Genomic DNA, 23,641 nt, shown 5'->3' on the forward strand with positions numbered 1-23,641 from the left:
CATCTTTTAAATAAAAATGATGAAAAATGAGAGAGCGAGAGAGGCGAGAGAGCGAGAGAGAGAGAGAGAGAGATTCATTTAAACGTGTTTTAGATCCACCGCTTTCAGACCCAAGGTGAAGAGTGTACAAAAAGGCAAGAGTCAGCGAATACTTTGTTTGCTTTGTTTTTAATTATAAATCTCTTTGAATTACACTGAATGATTTACCAAAAGTTTAGATGGAACCTTAAAAAAGACATTTGTAAATTATCATAAATACACAACACTGTAACCCCAGTATTAGCTTCAGGTCCCACTAAAGTTAGTGTTCCTTTCCTCTCTCCAGTTGACTACATCATGACACTATTATCGTACCCAGCACAAATATACCAACAACATAAAGACTTGTAGGAACTAAGGTATGCAAGACAAACAAGCAAATAGTGTTTGCTTCGTATATGTTAAGAGGCTACTTGCAAAAGTGGTCGAATGGGACCTACTAGTAATTATTGGTCGGGCAAGAAAAAGTCTAGCCCCAGGGGCTAAAGGAAATGTTGCCATTTGACTCTCACTCTATATTACTGACTTCCCTCTGTGAATAAGCTCCATACGAAAGTCCAACCACAGTCTGCTGAGGCCGTGGGCAACACATTTTTTCACCAGCGATAAAGATTCCATCTCGATCGAGGTGTTTTGTCATTTATTAATAATGCCCTCCGATAATTCAACACACATTGCACATACAAACTCTCACTGGTGTTATTCCATGTTTCTCTGATTATTGAAAAACTCTATCCTCTAATTGAAACTGAGCATCACATTCTATCATCACCTCCCCATCAATGTCAGTCATTCATTCCATTTGTAATAAAAAGATTCAAGCAGTACATCATGATCATAAATCATTCCTGAAGGGAAAAGTAATTAAATATTTGGCTCTGAGATACATGACATTTAGGCATGACCCTGACACGGGTTGTGACTACATTGTTTTTCAACCATACTTAGTCATTCCTCCAGCCCACATTGTCAGTATTGATTCTCATTTCTTGCTTGCCCAATTGTTGCTCAAAATAGAGCTCTGTTATAAAATGTATACCTAAGTCAAATAATATCACATTTCTCTTGGGTTAAGGTTAGTGTAACAGAGAACAGAGTAAAGTTTACATAATTAATAATATTTATATACCTTTATATTATTCTGTTAAAATATGTACAAAATGAGATCTTAATTTTAAACATAACATCATGAAAAACATCATTATACAACGTAGAAGAGTGTCTCAGTATTTACTATTATTCATTATTATGAGTTGTAAAATTGCATCGTGCTTCAGTACTTTCAACCCCAACTCAAAATGTTGTTGACCAACATCCATGTAGAAATGTTGTCCATGGCTTATTCAACATTTACAGCTCACCTCATCGCTTTGAAAGAAACTCTGATCCACAATATGTTAGCAGATATGTTATTTACGTAATATGAATACAAAGAGGGAGTCTGATCAAGCACGGCAATAAGGTCACATGGGATTTTCAAGGTGAAAGCAATCCTTTTGGTGATCAGGAGAGAAGTCAAAAGAGATTAGCCTCCAGGGAACTGTATCGAATTTGCTGAAGTGTTCTTAAAAGCATGCGGCCTGATGGAACTTGCTCCCAGAATTATGATGCCTAGGAATGTCGGCTGTGTCAATCTCCAAAGTTCTTTCCTTGAATGGGAGTGTACCTGTGGAAGCAAGTGTGCCAAGCAGAGAATGATGGGCTGAAGATGAGAGATGGATCCGCTCCCTGAAGAAAATAGCACGAGATGAGGAAGCGTCCAACTGTCAGCCAGGCCTTGGGACTCTGTGAAGACTCGGTTTTGGTCCAGTCTGCAGAGAGCTTAGATGGGAAAACACAAAATTAAATTACAACACAAATTCACTTGGCTCCTGAGAAAGTTCTATTTCTCTATGGAGAGAAAAGCTATGATCCAATGAAGACGGAATGAAATTGCTTCAAATTGCCAAAGTAAAATTTTGATAAAGAAATCTGCCTCTGGTTACATAAATTTCATCATGTGCACTGTCTCGGAGTGGACGCATTTGTATTTTGCTTTTCGCAATATTTAGCCATCATTCTGTTGCGATAATTGTGCTGTTTCTCTCCGTTTTTGGCATCACGGTGACTAATGACTGAGAATGGCCAAAAAGCAGACATAAAACTTGATGTCTCCGCAGTGGCAGCAGATAGAAAGCTGATGTACTGTACTGTCAAAAAGGTTCAACAGCATGAAATGTATGATGTACATGAACGGGGCATTACTTCTACTGTAATTCAAGATTAATTTAATGCAAGTTGATCTTTGAACAGCTGACGGCTATTCAAGAGGAAGAATGTAAATATAATAAATTGAGGTCTGAAACGGATTCCCTGCATTCCATTTATTTTGATGGAAAAAGTTATCTTGGTTTATGAATGTTCAGAGTTACAAATGGGGTCACAGAATGAATGAAGTTTGTTACTTGTGGCACCACCAAATTTCTGAGAAATCAACTTCTTATGATGTCAGATCACTGCCCCAGAAAACATATTTGTGTGGTATTAGGAGATTGCTGTGACGATTTGACTAACATTAGAACAATTCCTTTCTTTGACATTGGGGAATAGGCTTATTCGTGTAGTTCTACAATGTAATATTTTGTACATTTAAAATGCACATGTAGAGCGCCAATAAAGATTTGATGAAGTGACTGCATAGAATGTTTGTTTCGAAAGGTAAATACTAACTAGACTCTTTTCTAAAAAAATGCTAATTGCTCTAGACTTTTAAGGAAATTAACATTTAGATTTCTGTGCATTTTTTTTGTCAAGTCAAATCACCATACTAAGTTGTCCAAGTCTATTCCACTGGGGAGGTCTCTACATAATTTTTCTATAAGCAACCTTGAGCACAGTTGGATTTCAAAGCATGTTTCTTGCTATAAACCATGCACGTTGGTGCATGTGAAGTCTGTAGAAACATTCCCCCTTGAGCACATCAAAATGGAACATTGTTGTAAAACCTCACATACATATTTATAGTAAGACTATTTAGATTTTGAATAAATGAGTTAAAGGTTTGCGGTCCTTTGTGTTTTCTCAGTCCGAAGTCAGGTCTGTCAGTTGCAATGGTGGCATCCAATTTGACATTTAGGGCTCTATTTTCGGACACAGGAGCACATGTGAAGTCTGTACAGGTGGTACAAGTTAAGTTAACCCGTGTTACCGTGTTGTAGACTGCACTATGCCATGCTGGGCAGTCCTGCGACTCGAGTGCCTTTTCAATTACAGTCAATTTATTTTTCATTATTGTTACTATTTGATGTTATATGTTTTGTAAAGCATTTTGTTGCTGCAATAGCTGTTGTGACAGTGCGATATAAATAAGGATGTACTACATATTGTATTGTATTGTATTGTATTGTATTGTATTGTATTGTATTGTATTGTATTGTATTGTATTGTATTGTATTGTATTGTATTGTATTGTATTGTATTGTATGTGTGTGCATAAGGAGGGGCGTCACACAGATGAACAAAAGTGAGAGGAGAGGCTTTGGTTGGCTGGTGCAAACGCTCATTTGTAACTGAGCCGGTCAACAAACATACCAAAAGAAAGAACAGAGTGAAAACGAAAAATGGAACTGACCTTGACTGACAGAAAAGATGGCACTCTGGGTCTTCATCCAGAGAAGCACACAGGCAGCGCTGAGTGTCTCTTTGCTGGTGCTCACTCGGTCGTCCAGCAACAGCACGTCGGATTCGCTGGGATCCTTGGTAGCTCGACATTCCATAGGGTACCGTACGCCTGCAAGTTTCCAAAAAGAAAGGCTGTTTTGTTCAATGGAAGCAAAACGTGCCTAAACAAATGTCCTCATATTTGATGGCATATCACAAGATAAATGACAGAACATTTCAATGAACCACACATGTTAAAGGCTGCATTATCTGTGAATCGGGCATGAATCCAGAAGGAGGAAGATCTACAGACTAGTGAATATGTATGCTAACATACGCTTCTATGTCAACAATTCAGTACTAAAGTGTTCTCACTCTTTTTATGCTTTCAGCTTTTCTGTTTAATGCATTTAGAAACAAATCTGGAATGTGTTTTTCTTTGTATTTAATGGCCAGACAGTCTTACTTTGATTTGAAAAGTATTGTTTGAAAAGTATTGCTGTTGGCTTTACTCTCCCCCAAAAGGTTAACAAAGCAACCTAAGTAAGAAAAAAGTATACTACTATATTTGGTTAGCTTGCTTTAATATGTTCATGCATGAGAACAATTGTCTATGCCAGGGGTTTTCAACTGGTTTAGTCCAAGAGATCACCAAGAAGTAACTCGGGCACCACTACTTTGGCGGAATAGTATTCCATTTTAGGACGTTACATCTATAGAGGCTATTTATTTGCATCTGTATGTCTATTTTGGGAATCTCAGGTACATTTGACATAATTTGGATGGGTAAATGATTCACAAAATTAGCTGGAACATAAGGCCAGATTAAATCATAAATCACTTTTATTTTGAAAATGGTATAATTATTTTTCCATTTCCAATTTCATGGACCACCTGCAATACCGCTGACCACCTCATGACAATCCCTGGTCTACGCCAACAAAATCACTGAGTTCTGTATAGATTAGTCAATGAACAGCCAGTAACAACTTCAATACTTCATGTTAACAATTGCAAATAGTCTTTCAATCATATAGCGAGTTTCTCAGAGCACTTTACACTGAATTCCTCTGGAGGGTCAGTATCTTGTTCATGAATACTTCGACATAGTCACAATGGCCGGAAATCGAGCTTCTGGGTTGGGAGATGACCACTGAACCACGCATGTAACAGGTCCCATGTAACACATGCTTATAGTGACAAATATTGTTCTTGTCTCAAGTTGGTTTGCTGTTTAATTCATGTCTGCCAATAATGTGCATTAAACTTGTATGAGGCATTACTACTTTTGTCTTTTAATAAATACACATTCACACTTGAGTGCAGGGTTCGGTTCCGGCTCTGGTCTTTTTCTTTTAAAAAACTACAGAAGTGCTTCCCTTTCTCTGCCTTCCACTGTCAGGCCTCCCTGGAAGGTAGGCAGTGCTTTCCCGTTAGGGTTAGTTATGGCTATTGCTTATCATGGAATGCCTGTAACAATGCGTATGCATGTGTGTGCGAGTGTGTGGCTGAGTTGTATGACAACAAGAAAAAGTGTTGCATAGTTAGGTTCTCTAAGCTTGGAAACGTGTGTGGGTTTGTGTTTTTGACACTGAACTCGACAACCGCAGGAGGTGGGCTGCTTGAAAAGTGGATCTCCGGTCAAAAGAGTTTGGGCATTATATATGTACCAACTCTTACTAAGTCTCATATAATCAGACTGTTATGTAGTGCAAAAAACTTGAACCTCTGATGGGCTATGTAGAATATTAATCATTCCTCTCGCTCGCTCTTTCAGTGCTATGAAAGATTCTTTCAAAATTCCTGCCATGGAATTTGAACTGACTGCAAACAAATATGCGTAGGTAAAGGGAGACCTACTGCTGACTTCTGCACATTTCCATTCCGTGCCTTCAAAAAACAAAAACTTTAAATTAGTCCAATGAATGAAATATTAATCACAATACTGTGTTTCCAAAATGTATCCATCCATTTTCTGTACTGCTTCTTCTCACTGGGTCATGGGCGTGCACATTATTGTAAAGAAACTGATTGTTTATTTCCCCTTTAAATCCATCCATCTATCCATTTTCAAAACCGCTTGTCCCCATGGGGGTCGTGGGCATGCTGGAGCCAATCGCAGGGTACACAGAGATGAACAACCATCTGCATTCACACTCACACCTAGTGGCAATTTGGAGTGCTCAATTGGCCTACCAAGCATGTTTTTGGGATGTGGGAGGAAACGAGAGTCCCCTGAGAAAACCCACGCAGGCACGGGGAGAACACACAGGGAGTTCCACACAGGGAGGGCCGGAGGTGGAATCGAACCCGCACCCTCCTATCTGTGAGGTTGACGTGCTAATCATGCAACCCTCCCTTTTAATCTTCTCAACTCAATTTCTGACTAAATGTCTATGACTATTGTTCGTAATTCAGACTGAATAAACGCAGAATTGATTCAATTGTTTCAACACAACCGTTTTAACCCTTTAAGCAATAAAACCTACAAAAAAACCCAGGACTCACATTTCTTTTTTTGGAGTGGTTTGCCAAATCTGCAAGGCCACTGTGCTTTCAGTTTGTACACATGGAGACCTTATAGGTAAGCTGTTTGCCTCACACCAACTACCCCATATTTCTTTTAAAATTCCTTGACTTTGAACCTGACACACAAACACACGATGGTAAGAGAAAATGAAACAACAAGGATAAACAAAAAATGTCATGGATTTGTTTGTGAGGTAGCTGCAAGTGGTCACACATTGTCACAGAAAGAAGATTAATTGTCCTCGTCTGGCAAGTTATACACATGTATTCTGTCTTCAAGCTTGGCGCTGATAGACATCGGTTAACGAGGAGAAAAGTTGTAAAAAAATCTGAAAATGTCGCTTTGCCTAAAGACACTGTAGCGGCTACTCATTTTCTCCCAGAAGATTTAATTTACAAACTAAATGATGTCAGTAAGTGAAGAGCACAAGCTTGATAGCTGGCTTCATCCTCATCCACTTTAGACTGATATCTGCTTTAAAGCCAATTATTCAAAGTCCATCCAAGTTCAGGAAGCCTTGTAGCGGGATCAGGTTAACAGAGTAGAAGAAGCAAGCAGAGCACGAAGAGAGGACATCCGTGGATCAGCAGTTGGCCAATCAATTAGAGGTGTTGCAACATGATAGGCAAGGCAGAAGATTCCCTTGGGCCCCGAGCTGAAAAGGGTCTTACATGCTTCTGCTGACATTGAGTCATATCACTGCAAAAATAAAAACATGTGACAGTACCCACAAAGGGGCTTCTGACTGCCAGAGCAGCCTGCTAGGCCCCACCACTGACAGACAGTTGATTTTGACTTAGTATAATGACACGTCTTTAAACTGTCATTGCAATGACGGATGGGTTGCCTCTCGAAGAACTCTATAATGATAACCCCCTACTCACAGGCTTGTTGGATATTGTGCCTGCAGCAAAAATAAAAACTAACTTATCGATCAGGACACGTTAATTTGCGATAGCTAAGAAGGAACGACAGCTATCTTGGATTGAGGTGAATTAAAGATATCTTGAACTGGAAAGATGGCTAATTAAAATGCCTTGCATATGTATGTCAAACTCGAGTTACAGATATTTGTAATTCATTTTCAGATACACTATCTGTAGTACACATATGTAGTTGCAGCTGCCATACACATGAATGGCAATGACTGCAAATATCTGAAATGACAAATCTGGAAAGGAAGAACAAAGTTGCCGGTCTCTGAAATGTTCTTTTCTCTAAGAAATGAGTTACAGATATCTGAATCACCTATCCATTGTTGTTATCCATTAGCCGTTGAACCACAACCCAAAATACATTGGTGTTTAATCAGGAAAACGTGATTTAATATAAAGACAAACATGAGAGCTCTATTTTCATAGACACCACACTCGAATGTGAAAACGGGCACATCTTGATTTTCATGAAGATGAAAGTCTCCGTTAAAGTGTTTGGGAATTTGGCACATCAGAGTGTGCCATGCTGACTGAGGGCATTTTCCATGTCCCTTGTGCACCTGAAAATTTGAAGGCAGAAAGTGGACAAAACCTTGGCTAAATGGGGAAGTGAAAATGGAAAGGGGCACGAATTGAGTACTAAAATGAGTAAGGAGATCCCAGATCAAGTTATGGCCTCCAAACCAAAGGTTAAATTTGGCTTCCTCAACCACAAAGACTGCAAAACAACATGCAAATGAAAACACACTGCTATGTGCAAATTCAATGATAACCTGGCAAGAGCCAGATTGATGTGTGAATCACTCACAAAAGTTCTCAGTATCAATCTGGGACTGTTCCACTGTCATATGATCAGGAAAGGTGGGACATACAGTTCCATACTTGGAGCTGATTGGGCAATGTGGCAACTTGTGCATGCCTAACAAACTTTTTTGTTTTGACTAATCATGACAACAGATGATATTATCGTTACCGGCATCTTTACCAGCAAAAAAGTAACAAATTGCCTCTCTAAGATGACGTTAATTGCAAGTAACACAAAGAAATCTCATTATCCGAACCACTTATCCTCACTCTCGGGTCGCAGCTTTTAATAAATAGGAAAAAGGTTTTGCATATGGTGCTTTGAAAGTGTTTTTTGGTTGTGTGTATTTAAAATAAAATTTAATTAAAAGGAGAATGCTTTCAACCAAATACATTTTTATGGACTTGATCTTGTTACAGTCATGGATTGTCTCGGTTTTGGTCTTGATTCTGTCTCAACTCCCAAAATTCTTGGTCTTGTCTTGGTCTCTATCAAATAACACTGTGTTCCTTTCCAGTGTGCCTTAATGTCAGCACTAGACACCAAGTATAATGATCCACTTTCACATCACACAGTCATAAATCTTAAAATAGCAAGGGGCCACTTGGGAAATAACACAAAGTGATGCCAAGAAAAAAAAAAACACTCTGTTCCATCCAGCGGTTTGAAATGTTTAATATAAAAGGAAACCTTTTCAAAAAAAATGTTATCCCCCTTTTGTGGCGAAGATTTTATGCTCACTATCAAATTTGTACTTTACATGTATGTATATCAGTATACAGTGAGGACATTCAAATATGTCAATCTGTCCTGACTTGCTAGGCGGTGAAAGGGAGTGTTGTTAAATTGAAATAGCCCACAGCAATCTTGGCAAAAGAAGACAGACCACAGAGAAAATACTGTCTTGCTGGAAAAAAAAAAAGGTATTCAAAAATGACAAGGAGAAACAACCATGGAGATAAGATGGTGTCACTTTTCCAAGGAAAGTAAACCCACTGGTTTGTCAACGGTCATGTTTCCCAAGCAAACCCTCTTCTTCTTGCACTCAAGTCAGCCTCTTGCCAATTCACCCTAAGACATTTAATGGATATTTCAAAGTCAAAGTCAAAGTCAAAGTCAAAGTCTCCTTTATTGTCAATTCCTCCGCATGTCAAGACACACAAAGAGATCGAAATTACGTTTCTCACTATCCCAGGGTGACAAGACAGAGTTCACAACGTACATACAAGTAAACAACACAGGAAAAATAAAACAAGAAGATGAACATATAAGAGTGATAGCAACTGTGGCCCACCAATGGATTGTGAGCCAATGGTGACTTTACCTCTATAAAGCAAGGCAGTAACTCTTTCTACAATGTGTTCATGACAACACTTGGCAGACCTCATTATTTGGGTTATTTATCACCCCCTAAATCACCTGTTTCTGATGGAGTTCACTGACAGTACTGTTGTTGTAGTTGTTTTTTTATTTTTATTTCTTCTAAAGATCACAGCCAGTTCACCCAAAAGTACAAATGTTGAACAAAAAGTTGGTGCTCTAATGTTCTTTGGGCATAATGTCAATTTATCAGACTACACCTTCATAATATTACAGCCCAACGAAAAAAAAGTCTGCATGGATGAAGCTGACTCTATTCGATCAACGGCTTTTCTGTTGGTTTCCACACAGTCGACAGATTTATTTAAAATTAATAAATCGATTAATTATCACGCCCATCCTTACAGGCAACAGATATACCCAGGAATTTATTATTTCCAATCATAATTTCCAATGGTGGTTTTTGTTATAAAACCGAATTGGGGGGGACAACCAGTAAACAAGAACAGTTTGTTTGATTCCAGAGGTTCCTCTGGATTACTCAATCTTAACACGCAGCACAGTGGTTAAGTAGTGCTGCCAAATGGCTAGAATGTCATAGCTTCAGTCCAATGGACTCTGGCTTCCTCACACAGCAGTCATGCCTCATGGTCTACCAGGAGCCATGAAATATGTATTACCTTTGCCAAGTGTGAAGGTGAGATGTATTGCTTTCACCCCTATTTGTTACTTAGTTAGTCATCTTACGCAAAAACAAAAATAGCATTGAAATCCATGAATGTTTGCGATTTCTGGAATACAAGCAAGGCCCATTGCAGTTTCCGAATAAAAATGACCAAGGAGATTTCTTTTCTCTCATTTACATTTGACTGTACCAATTTTAGTAACACTTTCATATCTTCTTTGCCAGTTTTTGTTAATATGCAGACTACATTCTTTTCACCTTAGCAGAGGACTGCATTCTACCGAGGGGTCTTTCAAAGTACTCTTGTGTAACACAACCCAACATTTCACTCAACTGCCAAAACATGAAGACACTTGACTGGTGTAAAATGTGCACATACTGCTAGTTTACAGATATACTATACTGTACTTGTCAATCAAGGTGCATATTAAGCTCATTTTTTTCTCAAATCCATTGTGATTGAAGGTTCAACCAAGGTGAACATAAATTCATTGCTGCATCATCCTCCCACACATTCCTCCCAAGTCAACCCTGTCACTGTATTTCCTTTAAAGCCCATAAACCCATTCAAGATGTTTAAGGTCAAAGGTTAGATCACTTTCTCAAACGTGAGAACTGTATAAGCCTTGGAGGAATGATAGAGTTTTGCTGACGAAAGACACAATTATTTTTATGCCTCAGATGCCACAATCAACTTTCAATGAGCGATTCATGGAACTGATCGCCAAATAGGAAGAGAAAACATGGCTGACTTCCAGTTAACCTCAATTCCACATCAACTATTGGTATATGTTTTTGGTTAACCTCAATGCCACATAAACTATTGGTATATGTTTTTGTATTGTTTTACGTTTTTTTAATTTATTCCAAGCATTTTGAACAATTCAAGTAATTAATAGCTGAATATGTGTAATAGCATCATACTATGTGTTTGCTGAAACATAAAATAAATAAAAAAGAATGCACTCCAACTGTATTGGATTGAATCTTGGACACATTAAATTCATGTAGCTATGCTAGTTTTCCATCATTAAAGAAGACAGGACGACTACCGTAGCTGAGGTGCATTTTGGGTACTACTTTTATTTAATTGTTTGTCTTTGAGATTTGAAAAATAATGATGCAATTGAAAAGGTCATATTTAACATCCGTGTTTGTGAATGATTGCTTTTTTCAAGCATTAAGCCTTTGTGATCTTGAAGTCGGGTTTGACAAGAGCATGTTTTTTTTTAATTACAGTAACTGGAAATCCTCCTTATTAGGTCCCTAGAAAAAATTAGGAGAGTCAGAGGAAGAAAGTTGCATAAAGTTGAGAGGGTATTTGAAATAATATCTGTAGTATCTTCTGTCAAACAATGACCTATAGGTATTTCTGTTGGGCATGCCATGACTTGAAAACTGACCTGTGGTGCCTGAAGCTTTCTGGTGTGGTTTACTAAAATGTTTGCATTGCGGCTTGACAGGTATTTATATGCCCCGAGAACAAAATTTCACAAATATTCACATTCGGTAGTAAGATTTAGTCAACTTCAATTGCAAAGTCGCTACACTCTTCCTGGTTGAACGTCGCATTCTCTTAAACCTCAAAGGAAATAATGCAGCGTGAAACTGCTTGCTCAACAACCCCTCAAGAAGCAATCTTATCTCCAAATCGGGTCGCAAACCTTCATCCCCGCCAAGTCGTTTAAATCCTATCAGTGTACTACAACTACAGATGCCGCATCACAGAAGTAGAACAGAACTGTTACCTTAATCATAAAAATTAATAAATGTAAAATGTTGCTTTACCAGCTCACCCCAAATATGTCAGAGCGTGTGAAAAACAATCAGCTGCACCCACAGAAAAATAGGTATGGAAATTATGCAAACTTTCCTGAAATGTCTAAATAGAGTTTTTTCCTGTTTTTATCAACCAACCTTACCTAATTATCTTCGTTCCAGATATACCAACACTTCAGGAACATGTAACAACTATGGACCAGGGAAAGCTATATGTAGGTATGATTTTTTTTCTTATATAGTATAAGACAAAAGGTCAGAGATACCTGTCAGCGTTAGAACTGCAGACCAAAAATCGAAAATAATGAGTAAGGGCAAAAATGCAATATGTATAACTGTATATGTGTCAGTATCAGTCAAATTTAATCAAAGATCATTTATTTGTAATCTATTGTTTTTAATCTACCGATACGGGCTACAGGTGTTTTTTTAATTCAACATAATTTAATAAATTACAGCGCATATTTATTTATCTATTTATCTATTTATTTATTTATTTATATTTCAACTACAACATTTGGTTTTGTCCTTGTTGGTAATATGTGCCGTATTTTACAAATGATGTCTTACTCGGGAGTATTGATCCAGATGATGTCCAAATGGCAGTAATAGATGCACTCTTTATCCTTGTAGGAATAACAGGTGCAGCGCTTCGATCTGGACTTTGGTTCCGTCGCGTCAGAATTCTTTCGAGCCGCGACTCCGCCGGAGTTCAACTGCCCCGTGCTGGACCCCGAGACACCTCCGGGGCTGACCTCCGATATGACCCAAGTATCGCACCTCAAGACTCCTTGTATTGCACAGGAAACATATTACAGTATTAGGAAAAGAGGGAAAATGGGGAACAGCTTGCACAACGACGAAATCCACGTACCTTGTAAGAAAATCACAGCAAGGATTTTGTAAAACATGATTCTCGCCGGCATATGGGAAAAGATCCTTATTTCGTGTGTTAAATATTCCCAAATTTTAAAGCCTGGTGGTAATGCAGCGAAGTGGTCATATTAATCCAACATATGTAAAAATCCACTGGTGTCCATGTGCAGATCTGGTAAAAACAAAAAAAGGACATTATTTATTCCTCCGTTCCGTTCATATTTGTACCTTAACGTCGTACATCCTGCGCGCAATTCTGTGTCGACCTGTCTTTACTAGTCCTTGCAACAAACTGATATGCCTCAACTCTTCAACGTATCGCAGTCTCGGAGCATCTGGAGAACAGAGCAGCGTGCTTGCCCGCCCCCTATAAACCCCGAATAAAGATCGATGGGCTTTGGATAGGCTGGGGTGCACCACCGCGACACCTCGCCCCCCCATCTCATCAAATGCGCGTGAAAGGGAGGGCTCCACTTGCGCTGCTGTTGATGCAAGGCATAGGAATGGGGCTATGTTTCGTTTTATTTAGGGGTAGAGCTATGTAATCATAACATTGCATGAGCTCGGTAATATGTGTCCAGCTCAATGGTGAGGATCTATTTCCTGTACCATCACAGTGTACAATCTCAGTTCTCATGGTTCAGTTCTCTCCAGGTGTATGTAGAAAACAGGATTAAGCAGCCACATGTAACATTCAATATCTAAATGCATGCTGGGTTATATAAGAGACTTCCTGGAAATAACATTCGGTGCCCTCCGGGGAAGGCCAAGATGAGAAGATGCCTCTTAGTTCATAAGTGGAGTCGGCGCCTTGGTGAGGAACATAAAATGAGGTGATTTCACAAGTAGAAATACCAGTGCCAGGATTTTTGAACATACTGTTCAATCTTTCCTAAAACATTTACAGGAGTCGTCCAAAAGTAACAATAGGCAAACGCACTACAAATGCAAACAGGAATGATGCAAACAAAAAGACAAATACATAATGCTAAAGAATAAATGGAACATCAAAAAACACACAAGCACACAAAGAAATTTAAATTTTCTTTTGTAATAAAATTATTTACTTTCTGGTACACATTGTATTTTTCTATTGCAATGAGACCCAAGGACACAAACACTTATGCCATTTGTCATTCAGCACATTTCTTTCAGGTTCTATTGTGTTTATTATATGTTTTCCTCTGTCATTACCTGATCCCTTCAGCTGGGTCGTCGCCCAGAAAACACACCAAACCATAAAAAAGGCAAAACACTTGGGGAGTTCAAAGAGTGAAACCGTAGACGTGGTTTTACCACCCAATTTTATGTTTTAGTTTTTAATTAAACACTTGGGCATCGAAGATCAGAGTACTGTGGGAAATTTGTGTGAAAATTACGTATGAATCACAGATATATCTTTAATTCTCTATGGCAGCTAAATTCTAATCCTTATGTGAATGAATAATGTAATGTATGTATGTAATGTGTTTTATTGTGAGTTTTAAAAGTTCAACAGCTACACAATTGCAATTCATTTTAAACCATCCATCCATTTTCTATACCGCTTGTCCCCACGGGTGTCGCGGGCATGCTGGAGCCTATCCCAGCAGTCAGGGGACACCCTGAACCGATTTCCAATCGCAGGGTACACACAGACGAACAACCATCAGGACTCGCATTCACACCTCGGGGTGATTCGGAGTGCTCAATCGGCCTACCAAGCGTGTTTTTGGGATGTGGGAGGAAACCGGAGTGCCCGGAAAAAAACCACGCGGGCACGGGGAGAACATGCAAACTCCACACAGGGAGGGCTGCAGGTGGAATCGAACTCGTACCCTCCTAACTGTGAGGCGGCCGTGCTAACCATTGCTACACCGTGCCACCCTCATTTTAAATCAGGGGTGTCCAAGTCCAGTCCTCGAGGGCTGCATTCCTCCATGTTTTCCAAGTTTAACGAGGGAAACTTGGAAAACATGGAGGAATGCAGCCCTCGAAGACTGGACTTGGACACCCCTGTTTTAAATCATCTTTAAAAAAAATCACTGGATGTAAAGTGGACCAAGTTGAATCCCTTGATGACAGATGATGATGAATGCTTTGACAGCTGATTACCCAGAAACAGATTAGTGTCTTGGTGGAGATGTTTGGGCTTCCCTGCTGCTGCCTCCGCGGGCCCACCCCAAATGGTAGATGATGTAACGCGGTCAGGAGTGACGATTGTATTAGTTAAACCTGTTTGGTGGTTATGATAGCAAATGTGACGCATAACATAAAAAATAACTTATTAGGATGTGACTTGTTGCTCATGCTGTTGCCAGAGACACAGAAGCAACCCGCATTTGTGGGATGTCATCTGTCTTCAAAGTGAAAAGCTTTCAACTACACTGGAGTCACCACCCGCTAAACATCAGCGTCCAGTGGAGCCCAAAATCGTGTCCATAATGCGTTGGCTGGTTGAGGACCGCATTTGTACTTTACCTCCAAAATAATATAAAATCTGGTTGTTAGTACATCAGCACCACAGTTCAGGGGTGCAGGATTCGATCCTTTGCATGTTCGCCCCTTTTGCAAAACATCCCAAAGTTAGGGCAAATTCACCTAATTTCCAGGGTCGGTCGGGTTTTTAAGCCAGCAGTTTAAAGGGTGTGTAATTGTCAGTCTGTCAGTCCGCTATGACTATTTTCAGCACTTCCGTCAGTCAAGTATATCATACACTTTGGCCATGTTTACGTTTTTTGTTTAAAATCTGAATGTTAGCAATATTGCAATTGCACAAGGCCATGTAAACACCTGCAAAAATCCAAATATGCTTATTTTTGTTATAAACATAAGTGAGTCCTTTTATAAGATTAACATTTGGTTCTACCCACAGCTATCAGAACACCTCCATTAAACAGAAGATTTATTTGTGTTCTGTGCAAGTGCTGTTCGCAGGGAATCTTGGTCTTTTGAACTACTTGTATCCATGGCATCTGGCACACAACACACTGAAAATACAAGCAGAGATAAACAAGCATGCACAGAACCACACGTCTGGAACAAGGAGGAAACCGATTATTGTATTAGTGTGTTGAAGGACATGAATGTCTTTCTCGTCAGAAAAAAGTAAGAAGCGAAAATGCCGTATGTGTTTGATGGTGTGTTTGACAGTGATATTCCAATTATCATAATTCTGCTCAAGCATACACGGGTTAATCTGATTGTTTCAGAAAAAATAATAAAAATAATTGAAAGGTATATTAATAAAAATTATATCACCCAAATAATGGCGACATCTAGTCTATAAGGACAGGAAGACATTTTTTTTTTCCCTGATCTTATTTTTCTTAAAATCTGTTGAAATTGGTATGTGTGTATAACCTCCTTAAGGAGTGTTGCTGACACTTTACATATTTTTTGGGGGGCATGTGTATCCATGACATACATACACTAAAGTATAGTCTCATCTGTCATAAAATGCTTTCTCAGACAAGAAAATTACCTTTGGACTTCCACTTACGAATGTGATCATCTCGTCAAATAATTGATACATAGCACACAAGACGTGAGAGTGGTCTTTCCTCTCTTTCACAGCGCACATTCATCATTATCTTTTCTTTTCACCCAAATTTGACCTGAGCTGTTTCGGCCACGTGCATGCCAGACATTCCTGTGGAAGCCATCGCGCTATTGTCAAGGTAATTTTCAAGGGAACACACTAATGAAGGGATCACGTAGGAGTTTAGAGAAAGTATGAAATGAAGGTCATAACTTGTTGACTCTAGTTCACTGGGAATCAGACAGGCAGTGAGGAAAACAAGGCAGACAAAAACAGGAGCAAGTAAAAGTTCATGCCCTGGAGGAAATGGACATAGACGAAAAGAAGGCGGGACGCAACATTTAAGTAAGAAGGAGAACAGAGGAAGGCCTTTAACAGAGTGAAAAGTCGATGAGAAAAATATTGGCATATTAATTTAAAAAAACGAGCAGGGCGGTGCAATCTAAGGGCAGGGTTTGATGGTTTTGAGCTTCTTTTGGTGATGGAGTATGAATGAATCCAGACAATAGAAGAGCAGATTGGCCATTAAGTGAAGCACAAAAATAAAAGAAAATATACCCACATCTTGTGCATGACGGCTTCCCGACTTACTACATTTTGTGCAACTTTTCCTAACATTTGCAGTTGATTTCCAAATGTTACATTCCCAAGGATGTTCAGCATTAGAGGTCTGACTTACTGTACTGTCTGTGCAGAACAACACCAATGACGGGCTAGAATGAGCACTGAGACAGCACTAGTGGGTGAGTAAAAACTTTGGTGTCAGGGCCATTGTGGAGATTGCAGATAATGAACTAGGAATGCAGATGAAAGGCATAATCGGTGCTTGAAAGATGCTTTTCAGTGATCTCAACAAGGTAGGACAGACACTGTGGATTGATGACTCACTACAGCTCACAATTTACACACTGTATAACTCACTCATGAGTAAACCAACGCCTCAGGTGTGTGGCGTTCTTTCTCAACACACAGACAGACCTGCTGGCAGCAGACTCAAGGTTAAACAAAAAATGTAGAAAACTTTTCATAAATGTCTCATCTTTGGTGCGTGAAACCTCTTCAGTGAAGCTCAGCGTTGCATTTTTGGTGCAATCCTTTTGTTTGGGTGTGTTTCCATATCCATCCAGAGAAAATTAAACATTTATGTAAAGCTGTATGGCTGTTGGAATTGTGTCTTTTTGGCATGTTTGAAGCAAAAAAAAAAAGAATGAAGTGCTTGAAATGCTTGAAAAGAGCTCCACGATAGGGTTGGTTGTTGGCATTTCAAGTATTTAATGATTTCTATGGGTGAATGTCAAATATATCATCCTATCTCATAAATATTCATAAAGATTGTGTTTATTAGCACCACAATATTCACAAAACCATTCAGGACCATATAGAGCATCCCAAAACATTGCCCAGCAGAAGATTTTGTGTGTCTTGACAGAACATCAAATGTGACTGAGACATTATCCAGTTTTATTTAACTGGTCTGAAAATGACCATGCATTTACTACAACGAATATATCTATGCCAGGGACATGTAGTGACAGAGCAATGTTTAATGTTCTTTTATTACTGCCATTACCATCAAACATCATGATTATTTCGGCATACATACATCACATTCCAAAGATTGGGAAACACTGATGTAGTGGATTCCATTTCATTCATCATTTTTTCGATGACTGTATCTGGGCTGTGACGCAAGTGTATTCTCACTCAGTTGAACATCTGCTTGAAGGAATAGTTAACAGGGACCCTGCTCGAGAGAGCAGCAGGTAACACATTGCAGTGGAAGCTAACTTTGGCTGTTAGACACATGTATCACGTGTTTGATGAGAAAATATTGTTTTTTGCGCAAAGCCAGGGGATCTACAGACTTACCCTTGTGGTGATGTTGAGCTTCTGAGGTAGGGAGTGCAGAAACAATAAACAGCAGGTATAAGCCAGTTGAAATGAACAGGGTGAAGAATGAGTTCCACACATTTCAGGATGGTAAGATAATTGTGCATTTGGCCTGTAGCGTAGCTGCGGATGTTACACTATCTCTTCCATTCTAGTATTCATATATTGTGACACATCATGATCCAAAGCTCCTGAGTTTGATCCCTTGAGCAAGATACTGACCCCCACATCCCCCAGAGTCAGAGGCGCCATAAATGGGATGCAACAGGAAGGTGATGACGGGTTTAAGAGCTCATAGAGGGTCCAGGGTTAGACTTTTTTTATGGGGCCCCAAATGCTTGAAATTGCATGGTGCTGCATCAGCAGTGTCAAGAAGCTGTTACTTAACATGGCAACATCTTCCATAAAAAGGGGGAAAATACATATCAAAGAAAAGGTACGCCATTCAACTCAGTAAAATTTATGTTGTAATTCGCGTTCGTGTTGCCTGCACATACAAGCAAAGAATTAGGAACCAATACTTTGTCCCAATGTCTGACTGTCTGCTTGATCCAACATTAAGATAGCACAGTATACTCGTATCACGTCATTTCTTCATCTGCCCTCCTCTTAGATACACAGAGCCACTTTCAGTGAAAGCTCGGTTTTGGTGCCAAGAATGTGTGCTACAGAAACAAAACAAATATTCCATAAGCAACAGCCGAACTAATGCCCTGCATTGCATTGCAGTCTCATCTATTACAAAGGACACATTTCCAGTAGCCTGCAAACTATACAGCACCACCCTTTGGGGAGCCAGAGTACTTCAAGGGAGGCGGCAGCTTGGTTTAGGATAAAGAAAAAAAGAAAACCTTGTGGTGAAGACTAAATGGACAAAGAGGGTGTAGTATGGGGAGAGGAGAATATCTGAAGGCAGATATCTAAAGTCGTGAAAAACATTGTAGTATATCCAAACACAATGTACATTTCTTGACAGCAAAGATTGTTGTGTTACTTAACAAATACTGCACTTAACATTGCACAAATAAATGGATCCTCTGAATACCAATTTAATGGATTTCCCATTTTCCCTATTTTCTGTCTCCGATGTCTTACTTTTCTTCTGCAAGTGAATGAATATATGCCATATGAGTCCAAATTCATGGTATGAATGTATTTTGGGACCTACTAGTCCAGAGTGTATTCTACCTTTTCCCCAGTCAGCTGAGATGGGCTCCAGCACACCTAATGAAAGCAAACCCAACAGAAGGATTGATACATTTTGGGGTGATGTGCTACAATATTTGTATGCCTTTACTTTGCAAAGTGCTTTGAAACTATGGTACAGTGTATTAAAATACACATTTTTGTGTCTCAGCGCCTCAAAAGTCTACCCAAAACATGATGGTCAAAATCATGACATCAGTCTGTAGCAAATACTTTTTGCTAACCGGTGTCATAAGCTACCTGTTATAAAGAGAAAAAGTGTGTTGATAATCATAGCAATTCAGAGGCGCAGGGTTCGATTTCAGCCTTCCTGTGTGGATTTTGTATGTTCTCCCCATGCTTCCGAGAGTTTTCTCCATGTGCAAGGGTTTCCTCCCACACTCAAAGACATGCGCAGTAGGCCGATTGACCACTCCAAATTGTCTCTACGTGCGAATTGCTGTTTGTCTATTTGTGCCCTGCGATTGGCTGGCAAACAGTTCAGCCAAAGACTGCTGGGATATTCTCTATCATGCCCTTGACCCTCGTGAAGATTAGCGATACGGAGGATGAATGAATAAAAGAATTTAGATAATAACAATAACCCCCTAAATGAGCTTTTACACAAGCACTGAACAAGAATAATAATCGGACCGACTATAGCAGTTTTACTTTCTATCAGTCATCTTTTGGTTTTAGCAAGGCTGTACCACAGGTGATAACATGGGTCTATAAGAGATAAGAATTTAAATACAATAGTGTGCAAAAAAAAATTGGTGCAGTAAAAAAGGAATTTCACCTTGGATCTATGAGAGCTCCGGTAACATGTTTGAAAGAGACAGGCAGATAAATGATGTTGGATCTGGAAAAATGTGGTCAGTGAACATTTGAAGCTTAATGTGATCCAGGTTCCATGCGCAGCTTCTGCAGAACTGCATGCCAAACTAAACTGACCTTTGTTTGGCTCCTGAAATCATCATTAGGACTTAGCTAAAAATAAAATAAAACAATAAAAAGTGAATAACTAAAGAAGTATTTATAATAAACAAACAAAAAAAGACTAAAAACTTCAACATCTGCTATGGAACCTATCGTACATAAACTTGACAGTTGGGATTTGTGCTACTGTTGCGATGGGAGGAACTGGCTTTTGACCAACAACAATTTGTGAGAAGATAACGGCAGGAGATAACAGACAGTGTGAAGCTACTGTGGTTTCAATTCCTTTGTGTGTTTAAACCTCATTATGTCAATAGGATTAACTTTGTACAGCATGTCAGATAGTTTAAATCCACAATAAAATAAGATTAGTGAGAAAATAATACAAAGTATTTATGTATCAGCAGTTTTCAAACCTGCCAGGTGACTTCAGTAGAGGTGCTTAAGCCTGAGAAAAAAATGGGCACGTTAAGAATATGATGAGAAAGTTGCACGGTGCTCATTAATGATTTTCTACCTACTTTGAAAGAATCAACGGTGGCCTAATATTCAGGAGATTTTTTAGATTGCTCAGGTAAATTTAGTTGGTTCAGCTGAGTAATTGTGAAAGGCCTAACCTACTGCTGAGACCTTCTGCCGATGTTCTCAACTACTGTGGACACATTGGAAAGTAGGCAAATTATACATCAATCTTATTTGAAAGCTTTAATCTAAGCTAAACCTTGTCCGTTTGCTTGTGTTTATTTATGGCAGAGAGTATAAGCTTGATTATTTAATTCCAGGTGGGTGGCTGAGACAAAAAAGGCAGGGCATTTATTGCCACAAAGCTGCCAATTTATTTATCTTTTCAAAGGAATCTGATTGCAAGCATAAGCTTTTCTTGCACGACTGAAAATGAGGCGTTTAAAACAATAAATGTAGGTACTCTGCATCTGCAAACATTGAGCCATTATGTTACCATATGACGCACATATAGAGAAAAGCCAAGCATCCTTAGCCACCATGCAAGGTCATGCCTGTCAAATTTAAGCAAAGATAAGCAATACTTCTATTGGCTATTTATGGCTATTTAAGCATGCACTAATCAAATCATGCTTCTCTCACCACAAAACAAACAGAATGTATGGAATCCATAAAATAGGGTTGCAGTAATTGTGTTGTGTCTGAGAATACAGCTGCTGTGTTTTTAATTAAATTTCAAAAACGAATTACGTTAATCATCAGTCAGTTACCTGTGTTGCTCAAACTGTACACAAAAACCGGGACCAAATTCACTTTTCATCACGCATTAGAACTTCCCTACCCTGCCAGGAAGATCTCTGATTGTGTAGGCCTCGTGTTTGCCTGAGGCGCAGTAGAGACCACACTGCACTGTTTTCTTTCGTAATCGTCCTGTCACACTAAATCACTCACGAGATTCTCTTCCCCGAGCAATTTCTTGTAATCTTATACCACACTTGGAAAATAAATGTTTTTAAAATGCCTGTTCTTATCTTTAGCAAAATAGTATGAGCATTCTTTACCAGAAAATCGCATCACGTAAGAAATGGATCAAATTCACTGTAATTAAGAGTTGTTAAAATATACTGTAGGAGGAGTCAACATTGAATGAAAAACTCAAAGTCTGCATTTAATCTTGATTTTTGAATTCCTTATCCATTTCGGTGATGCAAAATCATAAATCTGTAATTTTCTGTAGATAGGCTCTGCATGATCATTAATTTTGATTTCACCATCGTAACCCAGCCAAATCATTAAGTGTTTAACACTTAAGCAAATCTAAAGAAAAAAAAACAGCAGCACTGTTTTGGTCAACTGGAGTGTATGAAATTCCATAAAGTTAGGATTTGGTGCCACGAAATGGTGATTTGATTGCAATTCAGGAGTTACACCAAAGCTACATCATGTTGTGCCACAAACATCAGTGACAGATCCATCAGTTGGATTAGTCAACTAACATATTAAGAAGAAGGAAAACACCCCCAGCCTGCCTTGTTGATTCTATGCAAATGGCCGATTGCAGTATCCTGGGTCCTGGAAGTCTGCCTTCCTGGCCCAGGCCCCATAAAATCCCATGCGCGCGTGACCTGGTCACCCCTAAGCTTAGAAGTGAAATATACATTGCATGAGACCTAAATAAAAATACACTACAGAAGCAAGCCTATGTGTTGTTTTAAAGCACCACTAGGGAACTTTTCTGTTTACGTTGATCATAGGCGCCACTATAATACGGACAAAAATGGTCGTGTTTTGACCCCATTTCCCATGAGTGCCAGCACGCAGCGTCGTGGAAAAACAAAGCAAATATAAAACCACAGGGACCTTACATTACAGTGACGGAGTTTTTATTTTGAAAAAACAACTAGTGTGTCAAGCTCTGACAGTTCCAGACCCAAATCCTGCACATACTGAATTTAAACAATGTGGAAGGAATGCAAAGGTCTGTTTCATAAAGGCACGTACTCATTTTCTTTCAATACAAGGAGTCATCAAAGAGCTCAAGTAGGGTTGAAAGATGGATTTGAGTACTGCTTTCAAAGAGGCTTGTTGTCCATCACAGTGGATGATCTCCCGCTCTTCCAGCAAAAACATGCTTGAGATCTCCTTTGGAACTGTAGCAAAGCACTGTGGTTTTTATCTATTTTGCATCTAATGTAATAGCTTGATAAAATGTGGGCTAAGTACAGTGACTTACTGTAATATAAATTTTGAGTCAATTCAGTACTTAATGGAGACAAAATATACATGAATCATGATGCCTCTTAAGATGTTTGGGACATTCTCTGCTCCCAAGTTGCCAGCAATCACATTGGGCTTACAAAACAATGTTTGCTGCAGTTATCCACACACATTAACTACGTAGGCAAGGCCTTTGGACTTCATTGTCCAAGCATCGTCTGTGCCATTGGAATTTTCGGTTTAACACCAGCGAGAAAAGAGAAAATGGAAGAAAATATATGGCCTTAGTCTCACCTTTGCAGCTGTAACCTGGAAAGAATTCCAGAAAGGATTTGGAGTGTATGTGGAGTTTGTTTCTTTTCATCCATAGAACAAGAATCCACAAGATTTATGAGGTTAAGGAGTGACTGATTTTGGGAGTTGAGCAAAGGCTTGGCTCACAGTCGCTCTGTCATGTAGGTAAATGGACAAAAAGTACATCTTTGCAAATGCAAACTATACCAATACGTTTCTTAGATTCTAATAAATAAATTTAGAATCCTGAATAAATGGTGTGCCTAGTGCTACACTGGGTCTATGCATGGTCCCGTCAGAAATCTGTGTAGCTCGTTATGCCCCTCCAGCATTTCATTTAATATTCTAAAATATCATTCGTATACTTGAGCACTTGATGTTGGGGCTGGTGAGTGTAGATTGATATCATTTCTATACTTTTCTACTGTAGTAATTGTGTGTGCGTGCGGACATTTTTGCGAAAACAAAGCTTGACATGACACTTGTCACGTGAGTTTTTCGAGCGCTTCTGACGTCATAGAGTGAT

The 23,641-nt window shown here is 39.1% G+C and overlaps 2 protein-coding genes across 3 annotated transcripts in view; one reads left to right on the top strand and one right to left on the bottom strand.

Moving 5' to 3' along the window:
- edn3b (endothelin 3b) lies at positions 1-23,553 on the bottom strand. The gene is made up of 5 exons (XM_088361395.1): positions 23,116-23,553; positions 12,607-12,780; positions 12,303-12,522; positions 3,650-3,808; positions 1-1,860 (listed from the first exon to the last, which is right to left on the bottom strand). Exons 2-5 carry the CDS (start codon positions 12,656-12,658, stop codon positions 1,806-1,808), a joined length of 486 nt encoding a protein of 161 aa, XP_088217521.1. The 5' UTR covers positions 12,659-12,780; positions 23,116-23,553; the 3' UTR covers positions 1-1,805.
- The window catches only part of LOC148402714 (putative tubulin polyglutamylase TTLL9), a 7,722-nt gene continuing 6,523 nt past the window's right edge, over positions 22,443-23,641 (top strand). For both annotated transcript variants that reach the window (XM_088361359.1, XM_088361366.1), the window contains exon 1: positions 22,443-22,582. In XM_088361359.1, the coding sequence (XP_088217485.1) occupies positions 22,575-22,582 (8 nt within the window). In that variant the 5' untranslated portion in view covers positions 22,443-22,574. The remainder of the gene's footprint in view (positions 22,583-23,641) is intronic.

This window comes from Syngnathus floridae, chromosome 2, assembly GCF_059516105.1.
Source record: "Syngnathus floridae isolate MCC-2025c chromosome 2, RoL_Sflo_1.0, whole genome shotgun sequence".
In the NCBI taxonomy this organism is placed as follows: domain Eukaryota; kingdom Metazoa; phylum Chordata; class Actinopteri; order Syngnathiformes; family Syngnathidae; genus Syngnathus; species Syngnathus floridae.

Coding starts and splice junctions, on each gene's coding strand:
- edn3b (XM_088361395.1), bottom strand. CDS start 12,658: ATGCCGGCGAGAATCATGTTTTACAAAATCCTTGCTGTGATTTTCTTA. Junction 3,809..12,302: donor ATCTGGATCAATACTCCCGA/GTAAGACATCAT, acceptor GGAAACTTGCAG/GCGTACGGTACCCTATGGAA. Junction 1,861..3,649: donor CATCTTTTCTGTCAGTCAAG/GTCAGTTCCATT, acceptor TTCCCATCTAAG/CTCTCTGCAGACTGGACCAA.